General features: G+C 43.7%; 1 protein-coding gene across 1 annotated transcript in view; it reads left to right on the forward strand.

Moving 5' to 3' along the window:
• The window catches only part of LOC122927086, a 640,428-nt gene that overhangs the window by 65,233 nt on the left and 557,438 nt on the right, over nucleotides 1–17,757 (forward strand). The window contains exon 4 of the mRNA XM_044278664.1: nucleotides 3,532–3,816. Coding sequence (XP_044134599.1) covers nucleotides 3,532–3,816 — 285 coding nt within the window. The remainder of the gene's footprint in view (nucleotides 1–3,531; nucleotides 3,817–17,757) is intronic.

Here is a 17,757-nt window from a genome sequence, read left to right on the forward strand (position 1 = left end):
GAACCTCAGGAAACATGACAGGTGCTCAGAAAGTCCGAGCTGTTTCAAAAAGTGGAAATTCACATTTTTGTACCATAGTTTGTAAACGCTATAACTTTTACCCAAACCATTTTTTTTTTTATCAAAGACATGTAGAACAATAAATTTAGCAAAAAATGTATACATGGATGTTGTTTTTTTTTGCAAAATTTTACAACTGAAAGTGAAAAATGTAATTTCTTTGCAAAAAAATCTTTAAATTTTGATTAATAACAAAAAAAGTAAAAATGTCAGCAGCAATGAAATACCACCAAATGAAAGCTCTATTATTGAGAAGAAAAGGAGGTAAAATTCATTTGGGTGGTAAGTTGCATGACCGAGCAATAAACGGTGAAAGTAGTGTAGTGCAGAAGTGTAAAAAGTGGCCTGGTCATTAAGGGGGTTTCAGATAGCGGGGTTGAAGTGGTTAAGGACACAGGGCGTACAGGTACGCCCTGATGTCCTGGTACTTAAGGATACAGGCCGTACCTGTATGTCCTGTGCATTTCCAATCACCACCGCCGCAAATCATTTAGCAGACACCTTGGGTCAATGCGCGGGGGGGGGGGGTCCCATGCATTGTAAAGGGGATTAGACCCCCAAAAATTGAACTCCCAAAGTGGGACAAAAAAATAAAGTGAAAAAAAAGTTGAAAAAATAAAGTGAAAAAAAAGTTGAAAAAAGAAAGTGAAAAAAAAGTTGAAAAAATAAAGTTTTCCCCCCAAAAAAATTAAAAGTTTTAAGTAAAAAAATACAAAAAACATCCTTTCCCCCAAATAAAGTTAAGAAAAATAGGGGTGGGGAAAGTTGACATATTTGGTATCTCCGCGTCCGTATCGACTGGCTCTAAAAAAATATCTCATGACCTAACCCCTTAGATAAACACCGTAAAAAATAAAAACTGTGCTAAATAAACAATTTTTTTTGTCACCTTACATCACAAAAAGTACAACAGCAAGCGATCAAAAAGGCGTTTTCCCACCAAAATAGTAACAATCTGTTACCTCATCCCTCAGCCCCTACCTAAGACAATCGCCTATAAAATATAAAAAATATGGCTCAGAATATGAAGACACTAAAACATCATTTTTTTTTTGTTTTAAAAAATCTTATTGTGTAAAACTTAAGTAAAAAAAAGTATACATATTAGGTATCGTCATGTCCGTAATAACCTGCTCTATAAAAATATCACATGACCTAACCTCTCAGGTGAACACTGTAAAAATAAATAAAAAACGGTGTGAAAAAAAGCCATTTTTTGGCACCTTACATCACAAAAAGTGTAATAGCAAGCGATCAAAGAGTCATATGCACACCAAAATAGTGCCAATCAAACTGTCATCTCATCCCGCAAAAATCATACCCTAAGATAATCGCCCAAAAACTGAAAAAACTTTAGCTCTCAGACTATGGAAACACTAAAACATTATTTTTTGTTTCAAAAATGAAATCATTGTGTAAAACTTACATAAATAAAAAAATAGTATACATATTAGGTATCGCCACATCCGTGACAACCTGCTCTATAAAAATACCACATGATTTAACCGGTCAGATGAATGTTAAATTAAGTAACAAAAAAAAACTGTGCCAAAACAGCTATTTCTTGTTACCTTGCCTCACAAAAAGTGTAATATAGAGCAACCAAAAATCATACACTAGTACCAACAAAACTTCCACCGTATCCTGTAGTTTCTAAGATGGGGTCACTTTTTTTGAGTTTCTACTCTAGGGGTGCATCAGGGGGGATTCAAATGGGACATGGTGTCAAAAAAACAGTCCAGCAAAATCTGCCTTCCAAAAACCATATGGCATTCCTTTCCTTCTGTGCCCTGCCGTGTGCCCATACAGCAGTTTACGACCACATAATCAGGGCCATAAATATTGAGTTTTGTTTGGCTGTTAACCCTTGCTTTGTAACTGGAAGAAAAAAAAAATGGAAAATCTGACAAAAGAGTGAAATTTTGAAATTGTATCTCTATTTTCCATTAATTCTTGTGGAACACCTAAAGGGTTAACAAAGTTTGTAAAATCAGTTTTGAATACCTGAGGGGTGTAGATTCTAAAATGGGGTCATTTTTGGGTGGTTTCTATTATGTACGCCTCACAAAGTGACTTCAGACCTGAACTGGTGTTTAAAAAGTGGGTTTTTGAAAATTTAGATTTGCTTCTAAACTTCTAAGCCTTGTAACATCCCCAAAAAATAAAATATTATTCCCAAAATGATCCAAACACGAAGTAGACATATGGGGAATGTAAAGTAATAACTATTTATGGAGGTATTACTATATATTATAGAAGTTGAGAAATGTAAACTTAAAAATTTAAAAAATGTAAAAAATTTTTGGTTAATAAGTTATCTCCACTTAAAGTGACACTGGTCAGATTTTCAAAAAATGGCCTGGTCCTTAAGGTGAAAATGAGCCCGGTCACTAAGGGGTTAAAGGAAATCTGTCACCAGGATAATCGCTATTGAAGTAAAGCCGTGGCCTAATAGCACTTAGTACCTTATTTCCAGATGTGCCTTTGTTCCAGCAATAGATGTTTTTATCCTTGGAAAATCCAGTTTATTTGATATGCAAATGAGCCAGTAAGGTGCCCAGAGGGGCGTCACTCTTGCAGGAAGGAGCCCAGACACGTCCCCTGCCACAATGTGTTCACCCTCAAAGGACTTAAAACCCCACTCCCAGGTCCTGCTAAACCACGCCCCTTATTTGGTTAGGCCACACCCCTTCCACTCCTGATCCGACAGGGATTGGAAAAAATGAAGGTAAAATTTTACTTTTGTCAGCTGCAGGGGTGGGAGGGAGGATGACTTTCTCCCTGCAGCTCACACTTAGTACAGTTCTGTTGTCTTAGAGTGAGGTGTTCAAAAGGACACGCCCCTGATCCGGTTAGGCCACACACCATCCCTCTCCTCAGCCGACTGAGATTGAGAAAATGAAGTTAAAAATCAACTTCTAGGTCCCGCTAAGCCATGGCCCGATCTGGTTAGGCCACAACCCCTCAAATCCTCAGACGATGGGGATTGAAAAAATTAAGGTAAAAATCAACTTCTGTCAGCTGCAGAGGGGAGAGAGAGGGCGACTTTCTTCCTGCAGATCACACTCAGTATCGTGCTGCTGTCTTAGAGTGAGTTGTTCAAAAGGACACCTCTCCGATCCAGTAAAGGCCACTGTTAAGGGGGTGGTATGCTGTAAAATTCACTGTTAAAGGGGAAGGCTGCTGTAAAGGTCAAAGTTAAGGGGGTGGGCTGCTGTTGGATGTCCAATTTTAAGGGACAGAGCACTGTGGGAGGGTCAGTGTTAAGGGGGCGGAGTGCTGTAGATGTCACTGTTATGGTGATTAGTGTTGATGTATTTTAACGACACACACAAACATTAAATGAAATACATTAGATATACCCGAGCGAAGCTGGTCCTTCAGCTAGTCTAATATATAAAACGCAGAAAACATCTCCAGACATATATTGATCTTCTGTCTTTGTCCTTCATTTTTTCTCTGTCTTTTCAGACAAAGTAAACTTTATAGAAAATCACCAATCACTTCTTATAAGAAAGATAACGGATGTAGATCCAGTTCTACGTGATCTCCGAGACCAACTGAAAGAGTACGAAGATGTGAGGAGTAAAAAAACATCCCTGGAGAAGATGAAAGAGCTGTGTGATATGATCAGACGCTGGGAGGATGACGGGAAATTTATAGCTTATACAATTATCAAAATGCACGAGGAAGAACTCATCAAAAGAATAGAAGGACAGAAGTTAATGTGGAAATATCCTGGGTCTCGTTACCTATGTGAGTCTAGAACAATACTGACACCTTGTATGTGATTGCCTTTAGATGTAAGGGCTTGATTGACTTTCTGCCACATCTGTAAAGTAAGGGTAGGTTCACACAATGGATTCTGAAAACCCGCCTACAAAATTCAGCACAGAATGTGCGTGTTTTCTTTTCAGCACGTATTTTCACACAATTTTTGATGTTGATGCAGTTTTTCAAAGCATTTTTTTTTTAATCAATGGGTTTTCAACGTGGATTCCTCCACAAGATAGGGCATGCTGCTTCTTTTTTCCACGCTGTTTTGAAGAATTTTTGGGAACACATTTTGAGGTGGAAATGCTCCCAAATCACTGCCAAAATACTCTGGTGTGAACTGGTCCTTAGAAAGAAACCAGTGCAGGCGATTCTGTGATCCAACATTGACGATCTCTGCTTATCACTCTGTGATCGGTATGGTCCTGAACCCACTGATTAGCAGATCGCCGTCACTATAGTAATGTACACAGCGCTCACTCTGTTCATGTCTGGTACTGCAGTTTAGCGCCATTTACATGTATGTTCATGCTGAATTAGGGCTGAAGTGACATCATACACAGCAGTATGGAGAGAGGACCATGAAGGTGAATGGACCTCAGGATCTCTAATCTGCTGATCATTGGTACCAGGGCCAAGACCTTTCAAGACCTATCCTAAATATCTCTCTTAATCTACTTGTTATTTCTTGAGATACATTTCATTTTTTAAAGTCTTAGATTGAACTATGCATCTCTATACCTTGGTATAAAGTTGCAAGAAAAAGTAAGTGAACCCTTTGGGTTTACCTAGATTTGTGCAGGGGTTGGATTAAATTTTTTAACAGGTTCCCTACTCAGCGGCAGACACGCGGCGTCACAACACATGTTCACATATACATACACCATACATATATGCAACACACAGACACATAAATACACCATATATACACTACACACAGACCACACAACTTTTAAAAAGCCTAAGGAGCTAAACTATGGAATGGAAGCGCTCATCTCCAGCTGTCGCCCCCAGAGCAATGGATCAGGATTCAGCCAGTAACACGGTTCTCCGATCCGACTGTAATTTTAACAACCGGATCTGGAGAACCTGAGGGAACTGGCTAAATCCCATGCCTGGATTTGTGCATTGATTGCTAATAAAATATGGTCTGCTTATTATCTATTAGAAAATGACCAGTAGAAGGCTCTCTAATCACCGAATCACTAGACATAGAAAAGTATATTGTGTACTAAGAATGACTAGGACATCAATCATAATTCTATATAACCAGGATCAATATTTCTATCAAATTATAATCAAATGAAATAACACAAAACATAACTAATTAAGATCCAAACTACACTAATTGACAAAAACAAATGATAATGTACCCTTGCAGTTATGTATCAGGCAGATATGTAAATGATTACAGGTGTGTTCTGATGAGATCCTGGTTCTTACCACAAGATGGAGTAAAGGTGCTTCCCTCGCTCCCTATGAAAAGGCTCTCAGAGGCTACTTTTAGGTAGTGTATCATTTGGTGAGAGATTGTTGACAGACTTTAAGAGGGGAGCATCAATGGACTGGGAGAAGCAGTATGATCATTTTGACAAATAACCCGCTATCTAAGCTGTTCTGACCTAGCTGTTAGTAGATGTTGGGAGCAGTGGTTACTTGAGGGCACGCACACATGGGGAACAGGCTCTGGATGGCCCAGACAGACAGTCAGAGTAGATTGTTTGATCTGCTCACAAGCAGCTCCTACAGTTTCATTGTCCACCATCCAGACACAGGTGGCGCCATACTTCCACACCTCTGTCTCTTGCCGGATCATTTCCAGGAACCTAGCAGAAGGAAATTTGTTACATGTTCTGCTATTGTCAGCCACTGTTCTCTTTGTTTGCAGTCATGTCATGAACAACACATCTGGACTGCAACCAATCCAGTATGCCTTTGTTGTGGAGTGGCACACTGCTCCCACTGCTGGTGTGATGATCTGGGGAGCCATTATATACAACAGTCAATCATCCCTGGTAGCCATAAAGGGTCACTGACAGCTCAGTGATATGTGCAGGACATGGCAGGGCTTCCAACTGGCATTTTCAACAGGATAATGCTCGCCCACACAGCTAGGGTTTTCCCAGGAATGTGTCCTCCAGATTACAACACTTTCATGGCCTGCCTGGCCACCAAATTCATTGCCAATCGATCATTTATGGGTCCAGCTGAAACACCAGCTTCAGGAACCCCTAAGTGTGCAGGGTCCACAGGTCCAGCTCTGACATCTGTGAGCAAATATAATGCCGGATACCATACATAACCTGTATTCCCTCATGTCCTACCATATCTCATCTTGTATCCAGGCTAGAGCTGGTCCAACAGGGTACTAGAGGCTCCTTTCAAGTGTACATATTCATAATGAAAACCTGATCCAAAGGAGGAACACTAGCATAATATCTCTAAACAAGCAACTTCAGCAGACCAGAAAATGGTTTTAAATCTACCTCTATTATATCATCTTTAGTTGCCAGCTGCCTTGGCAACCGAGCTCTGTATTGTATCAGGAGATCTGAACTTTTGTCTATTGCAGGGACTGATAGCCAAAGAGTTGTAGAAGAACAGGCCTGATCCTGGACATATTAGTCAGAGTACACCTCACACACACTGTAGGCCCTTTCTCACAAGAACTTGTCACAGAACTGATGGGTTACTTTAGCATAATATTTAAGAAGTTCATAATTTAAAAAAAAAATCTCTAGGGACTGGTACAGTGTCAAATGACTGGCACAAGGCAAATGTGATGCCCATATTGAAAAAGGGCTCTAGGTCCTTCACAAGGTGATTATAGACCAGCAACTTATATTGTGGAAAAAATGTTTGTATACGAGCCACAGCCTCACTCAGGCGGGTGTTCTCAGGGGCACAGCTGCCGCTGGGTGTCATTAGCAGACTAGCTTCTCTGGTGGCAGGAGTCTTTCTTTGCAGAATGGAGCTTGTTATTTTGCTCTTTGCTACCGTAGCATGCACGCGCCATACTACGTAAGTAGGTTGGGCCTGGGCCGTCTCTCCAGGCCGGTCGGATCCGACTTTGCTAGTGAACGGGAGGCTTCGCCTCAGAATCTGCTACCTCAGGTTTGCTCGTTTGGGCCTAAATACTTCCATTTGCTTTTCAATTTTGTTTCTTGGTAATAGGAGTTAGTTCCTATAAATCTTACTAGTTTCACTTTGCTTCATTCGTCTTGTATGAAAAGTTACTTCAGCCGGTTTGCTGTAAAGAAAGAGTTACCAGGGCTGCACGTGATGTCATGTTTGGAGATCGGACGCAGCGTTTATTGTTTAGGCCTTTTGCTGTAGCTGTTCCTTGCCATGTGTATACCCCCCCCCCTTTTCCCCCCGCTACCACCATCTTTAGACTTCATGTATTTCACTTTCGTAAGCCGTGTACCGGGTGGGCTCCCCAGGATACAGCAAAGTCACAGACAAGGAAGCAACACTGACACCAGCTTTATATGCAAGAATATAAACTTTACTTTAGAAACAGTATTAACACAAGTACAAACAGTATAAGTAATACCCCAGGCTCACAGTCACCGTCCCTGTCCGAGGGACAGGCCAAGCCCGTTGGCGTACACAGCAGAGCCTACAAGTCGTACTGTGCCGCTATAGAGGACACACCTAACAGACGCAGCAGAGCCTGCAAGTCAATGACTGTGCTGCAGTCCAGTACAGTAAGGCCTAACAAAGCTATAACCCTAACTAGCTAATACAAGGCCTAGGCTAGTCTCTGTTACTTTAGGCGCCAAACAGTAAAGTACAATTGGTAATCAGGTGTACTGACCTGTGTCCGTTCTGGGCCCTAGGATGCAGCTTACCCGGGATGGCCACCATGTTCTCAGCAACCATGCGGCCTTGTTTGATGCTAAGGTTTTCTGTCCATACACTGGAACTGGTCTTCCTGGGACAACCTCTCTTTCAAAGTGCTGGATCCAGACAGGGGACAGCAGATACTCTCCTTCCCTTGAGTGTCCATTCACTGACGGACATCCGCAAGCCAGGATGGAATCGGATTCAGTCCCTCACAGCACAATCCTTCCACCATGTCAGATCAACACTTCCTGGTTCACACAGAAGCATGCTGACTGTGCTGCAAAACAGCGGCCTCTAGTGCCCGGAATGCCAAATGACAGCTTCAATACAATGTAAACATAAATATACAGGCAGAGCTTCTCCACAATCTCACACTTTCATGCTCTGCTGTTATCCTGAACGGCATTTACACTTTCGGCTTTTATTTCATGTCTTATGCTGCATCCGCACGTCCTTGCTGTACTGCACTTTTCTACTCTTGGTTCATATTCACTCAGATTGGTCTCACATTCAAGCTGCGCTCCCCTGTTGGCTGTTACATCTCATTCTGTCCCCAGCCGACAGCTGGATCCGTATTACATGCCTGTTATTACATGTTGTATACTCGGCTTACAGCCATAGCTGCTACTGTTACTCTGTTTTCATGCTCTGGATGCACCACCCTGGTGTTCCCACCTTGCTCCACTCACAACCAGAGCTGCGTTTATACCAATTTTCATGCTCTGCTTATACCCAAAGTTGTGTTCACACTTCTACTGCTACACCAGGTCGTATACCCCACTCACCAAAGCCACTTTCCATGTCTGCTGTCACATCAAGTTAATATTCCGTTTACATCCAAAGCTGCGTCCGCATGTCTGCTTTTCACATCTTGTCCTACACTCCTTTCTTTTTTTTTTCTTTTTTTTTTTTTGATTTAAATACTTTTAGTTTATTTTTTTCCTTCATCATATATAAAAAGTTCAGAAACAAGACATGACAATAAACAATAATACAGCAGGACATAAACAAAGATAATTCCTGTATATACACATACATTTGTTACTCGCTTATCCTTAGACATCTGGAATATATCCCTGTCCTGTTTCTTTCCTCGTGTCATATACAAAAAAGAAAAAGAAAAAACAATATAACCCCTCCCCTTCCCCCCCCCCCCCCCCCATGGTTGTCTTGATGGATGCCGCAAATTTTCCTTCCTTCTTCCACTTCCTCCATTTATTTATGGGTACCGGCATATTCGTATCTACATACCCTCCCACATAAGTTCTTCCATGCTTCGATGTTTGGTGGTGTGTCCGCCCCCCACTCTCTAGCCACTACAACCCGCGCCAGCATTAATCCTTTGGCCCATTTCATTTCTATTTCTATGTCGAGACCTATTTTCCTGATATATCCAAGCACCGCTATAGCGATCTCCATTGGGGCTGAGCACCCAGTTGATCTGGTCAGCTCCCGAAAAACCTGAGTCCAGTAATCCTGCATTAGAGGGCAGTGCCAGATCAAGTGGGTGAAATCCGCATTATCCATCCTGCACTTCCAGCATCTAGCGTCCCTTGTTTTATACATCCTACTCAGCACCCATGGGGTGATATAGGTACGATGGACAATAAAGAACTGTATCAGTCGAAAATTACTCGATACTGTACTTCTTTTTATACTTTTATAGATACATCTCCAATCTAACACGTTAGGTTCAACTTCTAGTGCCCATTTTTGTTCACTATTAAACTTTATCACTCCCCTTAAACCCCTTTTAATTTTTTTATATATCTGTGATATTGATATTTTGGTCCCCTTATTGAGACAACAAAATTCTACAAATTCTGATTGTTTGGTGATTAAATACAATTTATTCTCAGTGGTGTCAAATGCATGTTTTATCCGAAAATATCTAAAACGTGTGAGGGTGTCTAGTTTTATACTAAGTCCTAATTCTTCTAATGTCCTGAGCTTTCCTTTTATCTCAATCTGTGAAATAAACTTAATACCATTTTTTTCCCAAAATACATAATCATCTAACTTCTGAAACTCGCCTAAGTTTATATTCCCCCATAAAGGGGTAATCTTTAATGAGTAATTTATCCCCAGTAATTTTTTAACATTCACCCATATCAAGTGCATCATATTACTAATAGGGCACTTCTTACCCTTTATTTTTAATATCCCGGCTTCCAAGACACTAAAAATATTATATTGGAGACCTACAAACTCACCCACTAGATACTGACGTAATCTATCATCCTCTGTCATTAACCATTGTAGCTGGGATGCATAATAGTAGCCTCTGAAGCAGGGCACGGACAGGCCACCATCTTCTTCGTCGAGCCATAAATATTTTTGTTTGAGCCTGACCCTTTTTTTCCCCCATATAAGATCATTTATCAATCCCTCCAATACATTGAAAAGGTGGTCACCTATCCAGACAGGGCATGAGGATATAACATAGAGGACCTGCGGCAACAAAATCATTTTAATAATAGCTATACGATCTGCCTGTCTTATCAGTATTTTTTGCCAAATACTTATTTTATTTTTAACCCTTTTAAGCAAAGGGGCAAGATTCAATTCTATATATTCCTGGATCCTCGCACTAATTTTTATTCCAAGGTATTCCAGTGCATCTGTGGGTTTCAATATTTTAACATTAAGATCCATTCTCCTGGTTTCATAGCCAATTGGGAGCAACACTGATTTCATCCAATTCACCCTGAAGCCGGAGATTTGACCAAATTGATTTACAGTTCGCATCAGGTATGGAACCGTTGTCGCCCCCCCTTTCAAAAAAAACAAGACATCATCCGCGTATAAGCACATTTTATCTGAGGCGCCCCTACTCCCAAATCCCCTGATGTTATCATCTGATCGCACCTTACATGCTAACGGTTCGACAAATATGGCAAACAGTAATGGTGAAAGGGGGCACCCCTGCCTAGTTCCCCTTTGCAACACTATCGATTCAGATGTCTCTCCGTTGATTTTAATCCTTACTTTCGAATGTTGGTACAGTAGTTGCACCCAACTAATAAATTTGTCCCCCAAGTTTAGCTCACGCATTATGTTCCAGAGGTATGCCCACTCCACCCTGTCAAACGCTTTTTCTGCGTCCAGTGACAGGAGGGAGTGGGCACCCTCCCCACTCATCTGGATATTAAGGAGGGCCCGGCGGATATTCATTTGAGCCTGACGTTTTGGTATAAACCCCGATTGATCTGGGTGTATTATCTTACCTATCACTTTTTTTAGGCGGTTTGCCAACAATTTGGCACATATTTTAAAGTCCGTATTGAGAAGAGAGATGGGGCGATACGAGTCCACCTTACTCTCGTCTTTCCCCTTTTTCCCTATCAGGGTTATTACAGCCTCTGACAGGGAAGCCGGGAGTTCACCCCTGTCCATAGATTCCTTAAGGACCCGCAGGAGTACTGGGAGGATAACCTCCCCGTATCTTCTATATATCTCGAAGGGGAGACCATCCGGCCCGGGGCTAGAGTTACCCTTTATCGATTTCAGGGTATCACGTAATTCTTCCAGTTCTAATGGACCATTCAAATTCTCCCTGTCCTCCTCGGAGAGAGTAAGGAGCGAGGCCCCCTCCAAAAAGAGTTTTATGTCTCCACCATCCCCCACTCCCTCCGAGGAGTAGAGGTCCCTGTAATATTTAACAAATTCCTGCTCAATTTCTCCCGGGCTGGATGTTATCACCCCATCTCTCCTCTCAACACGCTTAATTCTGCCGTCCCCCCTCTGATTCTGTACGATAGTGGAAAGCAGTCTACCTGGTTTCCCAGATTCCCTGAAGTATCGGGCCCCCTCAAAAAACACTCTTTGTTGTGCCTTATTCTCCAGATAATTATTTAGAGAGATTTTAGACTCTTCTAACTCCGCCATCGTCTCAGGTGAATTATTAACCAGGAGTTTCTCCTCTAGTTTCTTTATTTTTTCGCCCAGCTCCCTCTCCTTTTTGGCGAACGCAGTTTTTAAGCCCTGAATTCTACCAACGAGGATGCCCCGTAAGTATGCTTTAAATGCGTCCCATACATAACCTATTTGTGCAGATCCCAAATTAATTTTCCAGTACTCCGCTATATCGGCGCTAATACTTTCATCTTTATTTATCAGGTTTAGCCAGTGTGGGTTTAGCCGGAACACTCTACACTTTGGTTTAACCGTTGTTTTAAATGTCAGGCAAATTGGGGAGTGGTCTGAAATACTATTCACCTCATACCTCATTTTCGATATCTGCTCTACCAGTTCTGGGCTAGCTAATGCCATATCTATTCTTGACATGATTTTGCTCCCATAACCAAACCAGGAGTACGCTCGCTTATCATCATACAGATACCTCCATACATCTATTAACAGCAGTTCTTGTGATATTCTTTTGAGAAGTGTTGGTTGACTTGTCCCATATTTATCATTTGGTATCACAGAGTATCTATCTAGACAGCTATTCATAACGGAGTTAAAGTCTCCCATTACCAGTATGGGGCATTTACCTCGCGCCTCTGCAAACTCCACTAAGCTATTAATAACACATAGTGAAAATGGTGGGGGTATATAAACAAAGGCTAGAACACACAGTCTCCCATTCCACTGGCAGTGGAGGAAAACATATCTGCCCCTATCATCGATCTTCTGATCTAGTGGGAGGTAGTCCACTTTGTGGTGGATATATACGCTAACTCCACATGAGTAGGTAGAGAAACATGAATGATACTGGTACTTGGCCCATTTCCGCGTTAATAAGTATGTCTTATCCTTAGTGTTATGTGTCTCCGTTAGTCCCACAATTGCTGGGAGGTGTCTAGTAATTGTATCAAAAACCATAACCCTCTTAACCTTATCCCCCAGACCTCGTACATTCCATGTTAAAATCCTACTCATGTGTGCCTTCCACCTGTGTTTTCATTCTTATCTTCATTAATATTCCCATCAAGACAACCATCCCACCCATAACCCCTCCTCCTTCCCCCCCTCCCCTGCCCCCTCCCTCCCCCCCTGCTGGTTGGCGAAATAGAACATTTCCCCCACCTCTTACGCTACGCCCCCTTCCCTCCCCCCCCGCACCCCCTCACCCACTCCACAGGCCGTCTCATGATCCTATTCCCTTGGAATCCATCCATTCAGCGGCCTCCTCTGGTGATCCAAAAAAACTAACTTGGTCGTGGTATATTACGCGTAACTTAGTTGGGTATATCAAGGAGTATTGTAACTGGGCGGCTGCTAACCTCCTCTTTACTTCTCTAAATTCACGTCTCTTTTCCTGCGTTGCTCTGGAGTAATCTGGATATATTTCTATATTACGACCATTGTACTCTATTATCTGCATCTTCCTTTTTGCCCTCATTATTACGTCTCTGTCTCTGGAACTTAAGATTTTAACTAAGATGGCCCTGGGGGGACTCCCTTTTAACGGTGGTCTTCCCGGGATTCTATGTGCTCTATCAACTAAAAACCATTTGGACAGGGTACTTTTATCAAAACTATCCTCCAGCCACTGCTGGATAAACCCAGTTATATCTTCTCCTTCCACCCCCTCCGGAAATCCCACTAATCTCATATTTGATCTCCGGGATCTATCCTCCATTGTGGTAACTCTCTCTAGCAGGATTTTCTTATCACCTTCTATAGCTTCTACTCTTTTTTTTGTCCCATCAATATCCTCCTGAGGATATCTGCAGCTCCTTAACCTTTTCCCTCACCTTATTCATATCTTCCTTGATCAAGGAGAGGTCAGCCTGAGCAGAAGCGATCTTAATGGTCAGATCCTCTAAACTATGATTAGACTGTTGTACCGCCCCTAAAATTTCTCCCAGTTTTTTATCAACTGAATTTATTCTTTCCTCCATCCCTTCTCCATTCCCTATCCTACTTCTCAACCCCGGGGCCTTCGTCTGGGACGGATGGCTCACCTCCATCTTTCTGGGCCTCCTTATTCCCCCGTAGTGCACTCCTACTCTTTGGGTTTGGAGGGGATTTAAGATATTTTTCTAGGCCAGTTACTGTACTGCTCCCTTTTCCCCCACCCGGTGAGGAGGTTCCCACCGATTTTCTGCTGTAGTTTTTTGGTGGCATCTTTTCATCTCTTCCCCTCCCTATCCTCTCCCTATTACAACCTCCCACGCACAGAAAGGGGAAAAGAGAAAATCATAAGCCACACACAAAAAAAAAAAAAAAAAAAAACGATATCAAATAGATGCCGTGCAGTCACACGGAAATATGGGCAAAAAAGAGAAAAAGCAAAAGAAAGATATGTCCCCTCGACGGAGTCCAAAAACTGGGCCAAGCACAACAGTTCTATTTACCAGTCCATACCCAAAAAAAAAAAAAAAAAGGCCGTTTTGTTCTTCCTAACAAACAACGAATAATGTCCAGAGGCTGGGTACAAGCATATTTCAGGAGAGGGAAGGACATAGACGAAAGGAGATCAAAGAGTCGATTCATGTGGTACAATTAGCATACCATTTATGCTGTTATACCGTCAGATGCACCGCACGGAGGAACATAATATGTCAATGGTCTCCCAGATCGCCTGATGTTAAAGACACTTAAAGGGGACAAAATTCCATTTTCTGGGCAGGCACCGGTCCTGCCGGGGGTACCCGACACACTAGGATAGCTGGAGAGCCTCCATTCATCTCCAGGTGTATACCCACTCGCAGGCCCCCCTAAAGCAGCCGTGTGCCGGACCAGCAGGGCAGCTTTTGCGGTACACTGCACCCAGATTTTCAGCGCAACGCTGTGGTATACAGCCAATTTATTATTATCCCAGGTTCACCCGGCAATTGTTACAGCAGAGGGGAAAGGGAGTAACACCCATCATCAAGCTGCCTTGTTCCCCTTCTTATGTCTTCAGCCTCACCCCTCCAACATACCGCTGGGAGACCAACTGAGCACCGCGGCATACAGAGCTGTCTCTCAACAATGCATCACAGGCTCCAAGGAGTCGCTCCGCATTCCCACAGAGTTACAAAGTTGCCAGGCTACTTCACCATTACTTCGCTGCACGGGTCTGCTCCTGCGGTCACGATCCTCTGAATCTCCAAGCGCGATCTCCCCGAACCCCCCGAATCAACTCGGCGGATCACCAGTAAGGTCTGCGGATCATTCAGCGGCTCCCCCGTTCCATGCGTGTGCCTTCCATAGAGAGCTACACGCCGAAGCGCCGGCAGCCTGCGGGAGGGAGAAAGCGCGGCACGTTCTCACGTCATGCCGCTACGGCCCCCTGCTCACCAGCGCCTATACTCCTTTCACTACTAGAGCTGCGTCCACATGTCTGCTTTCGCATCACGTCAATACACTGCTCACTTTCAGATTGCATTCATACATCTGCTTTATGCCATGCTTTTCATGTGCTACCCATACTCAGAGCTGCGCCTATACCATGTTTTTAAGTACCACTCACATCCAAAGCTGCATTCACCCATTTGTTGTTACATCATGTGTTGTACTCTGCTCCCACTCAAAGCTGCATTCTCCTGTTCATTGCTACATCATGGTTTTGCTCAATCTCACTGGGGCAGTCTGCACCCACCGCTCTGGTACCTCTCTCCTGTCAAACATAACTGCGTTCTTTTCAGGCTTACGTTCCCTTCCTCGGTGGTCTGTTACATTCCATAGGCCTACTTTCTGTTTAATCCTGGTTCATAATCACTCAGACTGGTCTCCTTTTACTTCTGGTTCGTATTCACTCAGATTGGACTCCTGCCCCAGTTCACCAAACAGCTCCTCAGCGGAGGTCAGTGGGCCAGTAAGTTTCCTGCTATGTTTTCACAAGCTGTTCTTAGCGAACTTGCAATGCCCCAGGCATTTCATGTTTACGTTTATGGTTTGCGGTGGTTAGTGTTTTATGTATGCACGTGCTTCGGATTACTAATGTCTATATTTTAAACGCCTGTTGGCAGTCATGTTCCTTAGGCCACCTTCTAGCCAATCCAATCATTCAAGTCGCTTCATATGCCGTCAGGTCCGGCTTACGTTTTAAATACTTATCGTCACCGCAACATCATCCCTCTGGCTTTGGGGGCCCTATGACTGATCCGGCCTCATGGCTCCGGGGGCCCCATGCCCGTTTTTCATGTTTTGTTTGTTAAGGGTACGACATGGTTGTAGGCTGGTTAGTGTCCCAGGTTTGCTGTTGGAGGGGGTCATGGTTATGCGAATCCTCAAGGCATTCTGGTGCTGCATAAGTGGTTTATTAAAAAATAATCATAAGCTCTTCGCTTATAGGACCTAACGACTGGCATCGTCATTCGTAGTTTGCCATTTCATCTGATACTTGTCCCGCCATAAGGGGCTCTCACGCATGGCTCCCGCCATAAGGGGCTCGCTGGAGTGGCTCTTGGCTTAGAGGATTTCACAATTGTCATCGACATTGGTAGGTCATACGGCCATCTGATACTATTTTCCATGGCACACCTTTCAGAAGTTTTCTTTTGTTCATTTATATTTTACAGATTAGTACTTGCGGTTCATTTCAGGCTCATTTCATTAAGAAGCTTACCACATGTCTTTGTCTTTCTACGTTATCGAGTCCCGGTTGATTACTAAACCCATTGGGTTAAGCCCCAATCTTTTCCCCAGCCGTCCTTAATTCTAAGGTTCACATCCCGGCGGCTGCCCGGCCCCATGGGCCCCTCCTGGTGGTTGCTTCGGCCCCATGGCTTCGGGGGCCAGACGACAGCTTCGGCCCCATGGCTTCAGGGGCCCGACGACAGCTTCGGCCCCATGGCTTCGGGGGCCCGACGGCAGCTTCGGCCCCATGGCTTCGGAGGCACGACGAAAGCTTCGGCCCCGTGGCTTCGGGGGCCCGACGACAGCTTCGGCCCCATGGCTTCGGGGGCCTGACGACAGCTTCGGCCCCATGGCTTCGGGGGCCCGACGACAGCTTCGGCCCCATGGCTTCGGGGGCCCGACGACAGCTTCGGCCCCATGGCTTCGGGGGCCCGACGACTGTTTTCAGTCCTGCTGGGCTGATTGCCTGGTTTGTTGTCCATCTGTGCATCTAGGCTGATTTGGCCCCTATGTATCGCATTCATACCTGCTTCCCTCATTTCCTAATAATCCATGTTGATCGCTCACTTTATGTTTTGACCGCAAACTGGTCCGATTCGCCCTACAGCATCATTGTCATGTCTTCCGCAGATATTTAATCTTTCTTTAATTGTTCATGCTTTCGTTCAGGTCCTGCCAGAGGAAGAACAAGTAGGGGAATTCCCTCTAGCATTTCAGTCTCTGATCGTAGTCGATCATATCTTGTCAACCGGGTCCCCGCACAAAGTCTTTGCCTTTTTACCACGACCAGGAATTCATTTTCGCCAGTAGCTTCATTGCATTGCATTCCCTCACTTATGGGAGGGCATAGACAGAATCTTGTACATTATGGCTTCATAGCTTCTTGCCGCACTAACCTCCGACTCCCTACAACCACGTTGAATCGGATTTTGGACAAGGTCCAGCATTTCCTCACGGTAGAAGATTCAGACAGTAGGTCGGTCTTCACGTCTCAAGCGTAAAAACAATTCTCAGGGGCGCACAGTAAAACAACGCGTGGATAGCTGTTGTCTGGGGAACTATTCAAGGATTCTCTTCCAATCTACATGGTTCTTTTTGGCCCTCATTCCTGCATAGTCTGGGCAGTAAGGTTTCGGTCCCACGATCTCCTGACGCTAGGGCATTTCCAGGACTCGCACTAGAACCAAACTTTACAAGTTTCAGTTGTTTTTTATGATCCATTTCAGAACGTATTCCCGGTCCTCCATTCCGCTTTGGGGCAGTATCCGCAATATTGAGCATCTTGTCTCTGGCCTTGTCATCCACAAGATGGGTTGTAGGTCTCCTACTGGTCTTGCCTCATATACCCCAAATTTTCTCTCTAGATCCCGGACGCCTTGCTTGGCTTGGGGATTAGTTTGCACATCCCATTCAAATTCCTTTTCTACCCTACTTGGCTTTGTTTTTTGCCCACTTATAGGCCTACCTACGATCATGGCTTAGGGCACACAACAAGCCATTTAGCCAGGTCAGCTAAGACACGCCTAGCTGGGTTAGGTTGTTCCCGTTGTTTCTCTCCCT

The sequence above is a fragment of the Bufo gargarizans genome, chromosome 2 (genome assembly GCF_014858855.1).
Source record: "Bufo gargarizans isolate SCDJY-AF-19 chromosome 2, ASM1485885v1, whole genome shotgun sequence".
NCBI lineage: Eukaryota > Metazoa > Chordata > Amphibia > Anura > Bufonidae > Bufo > Bufo gargarizans.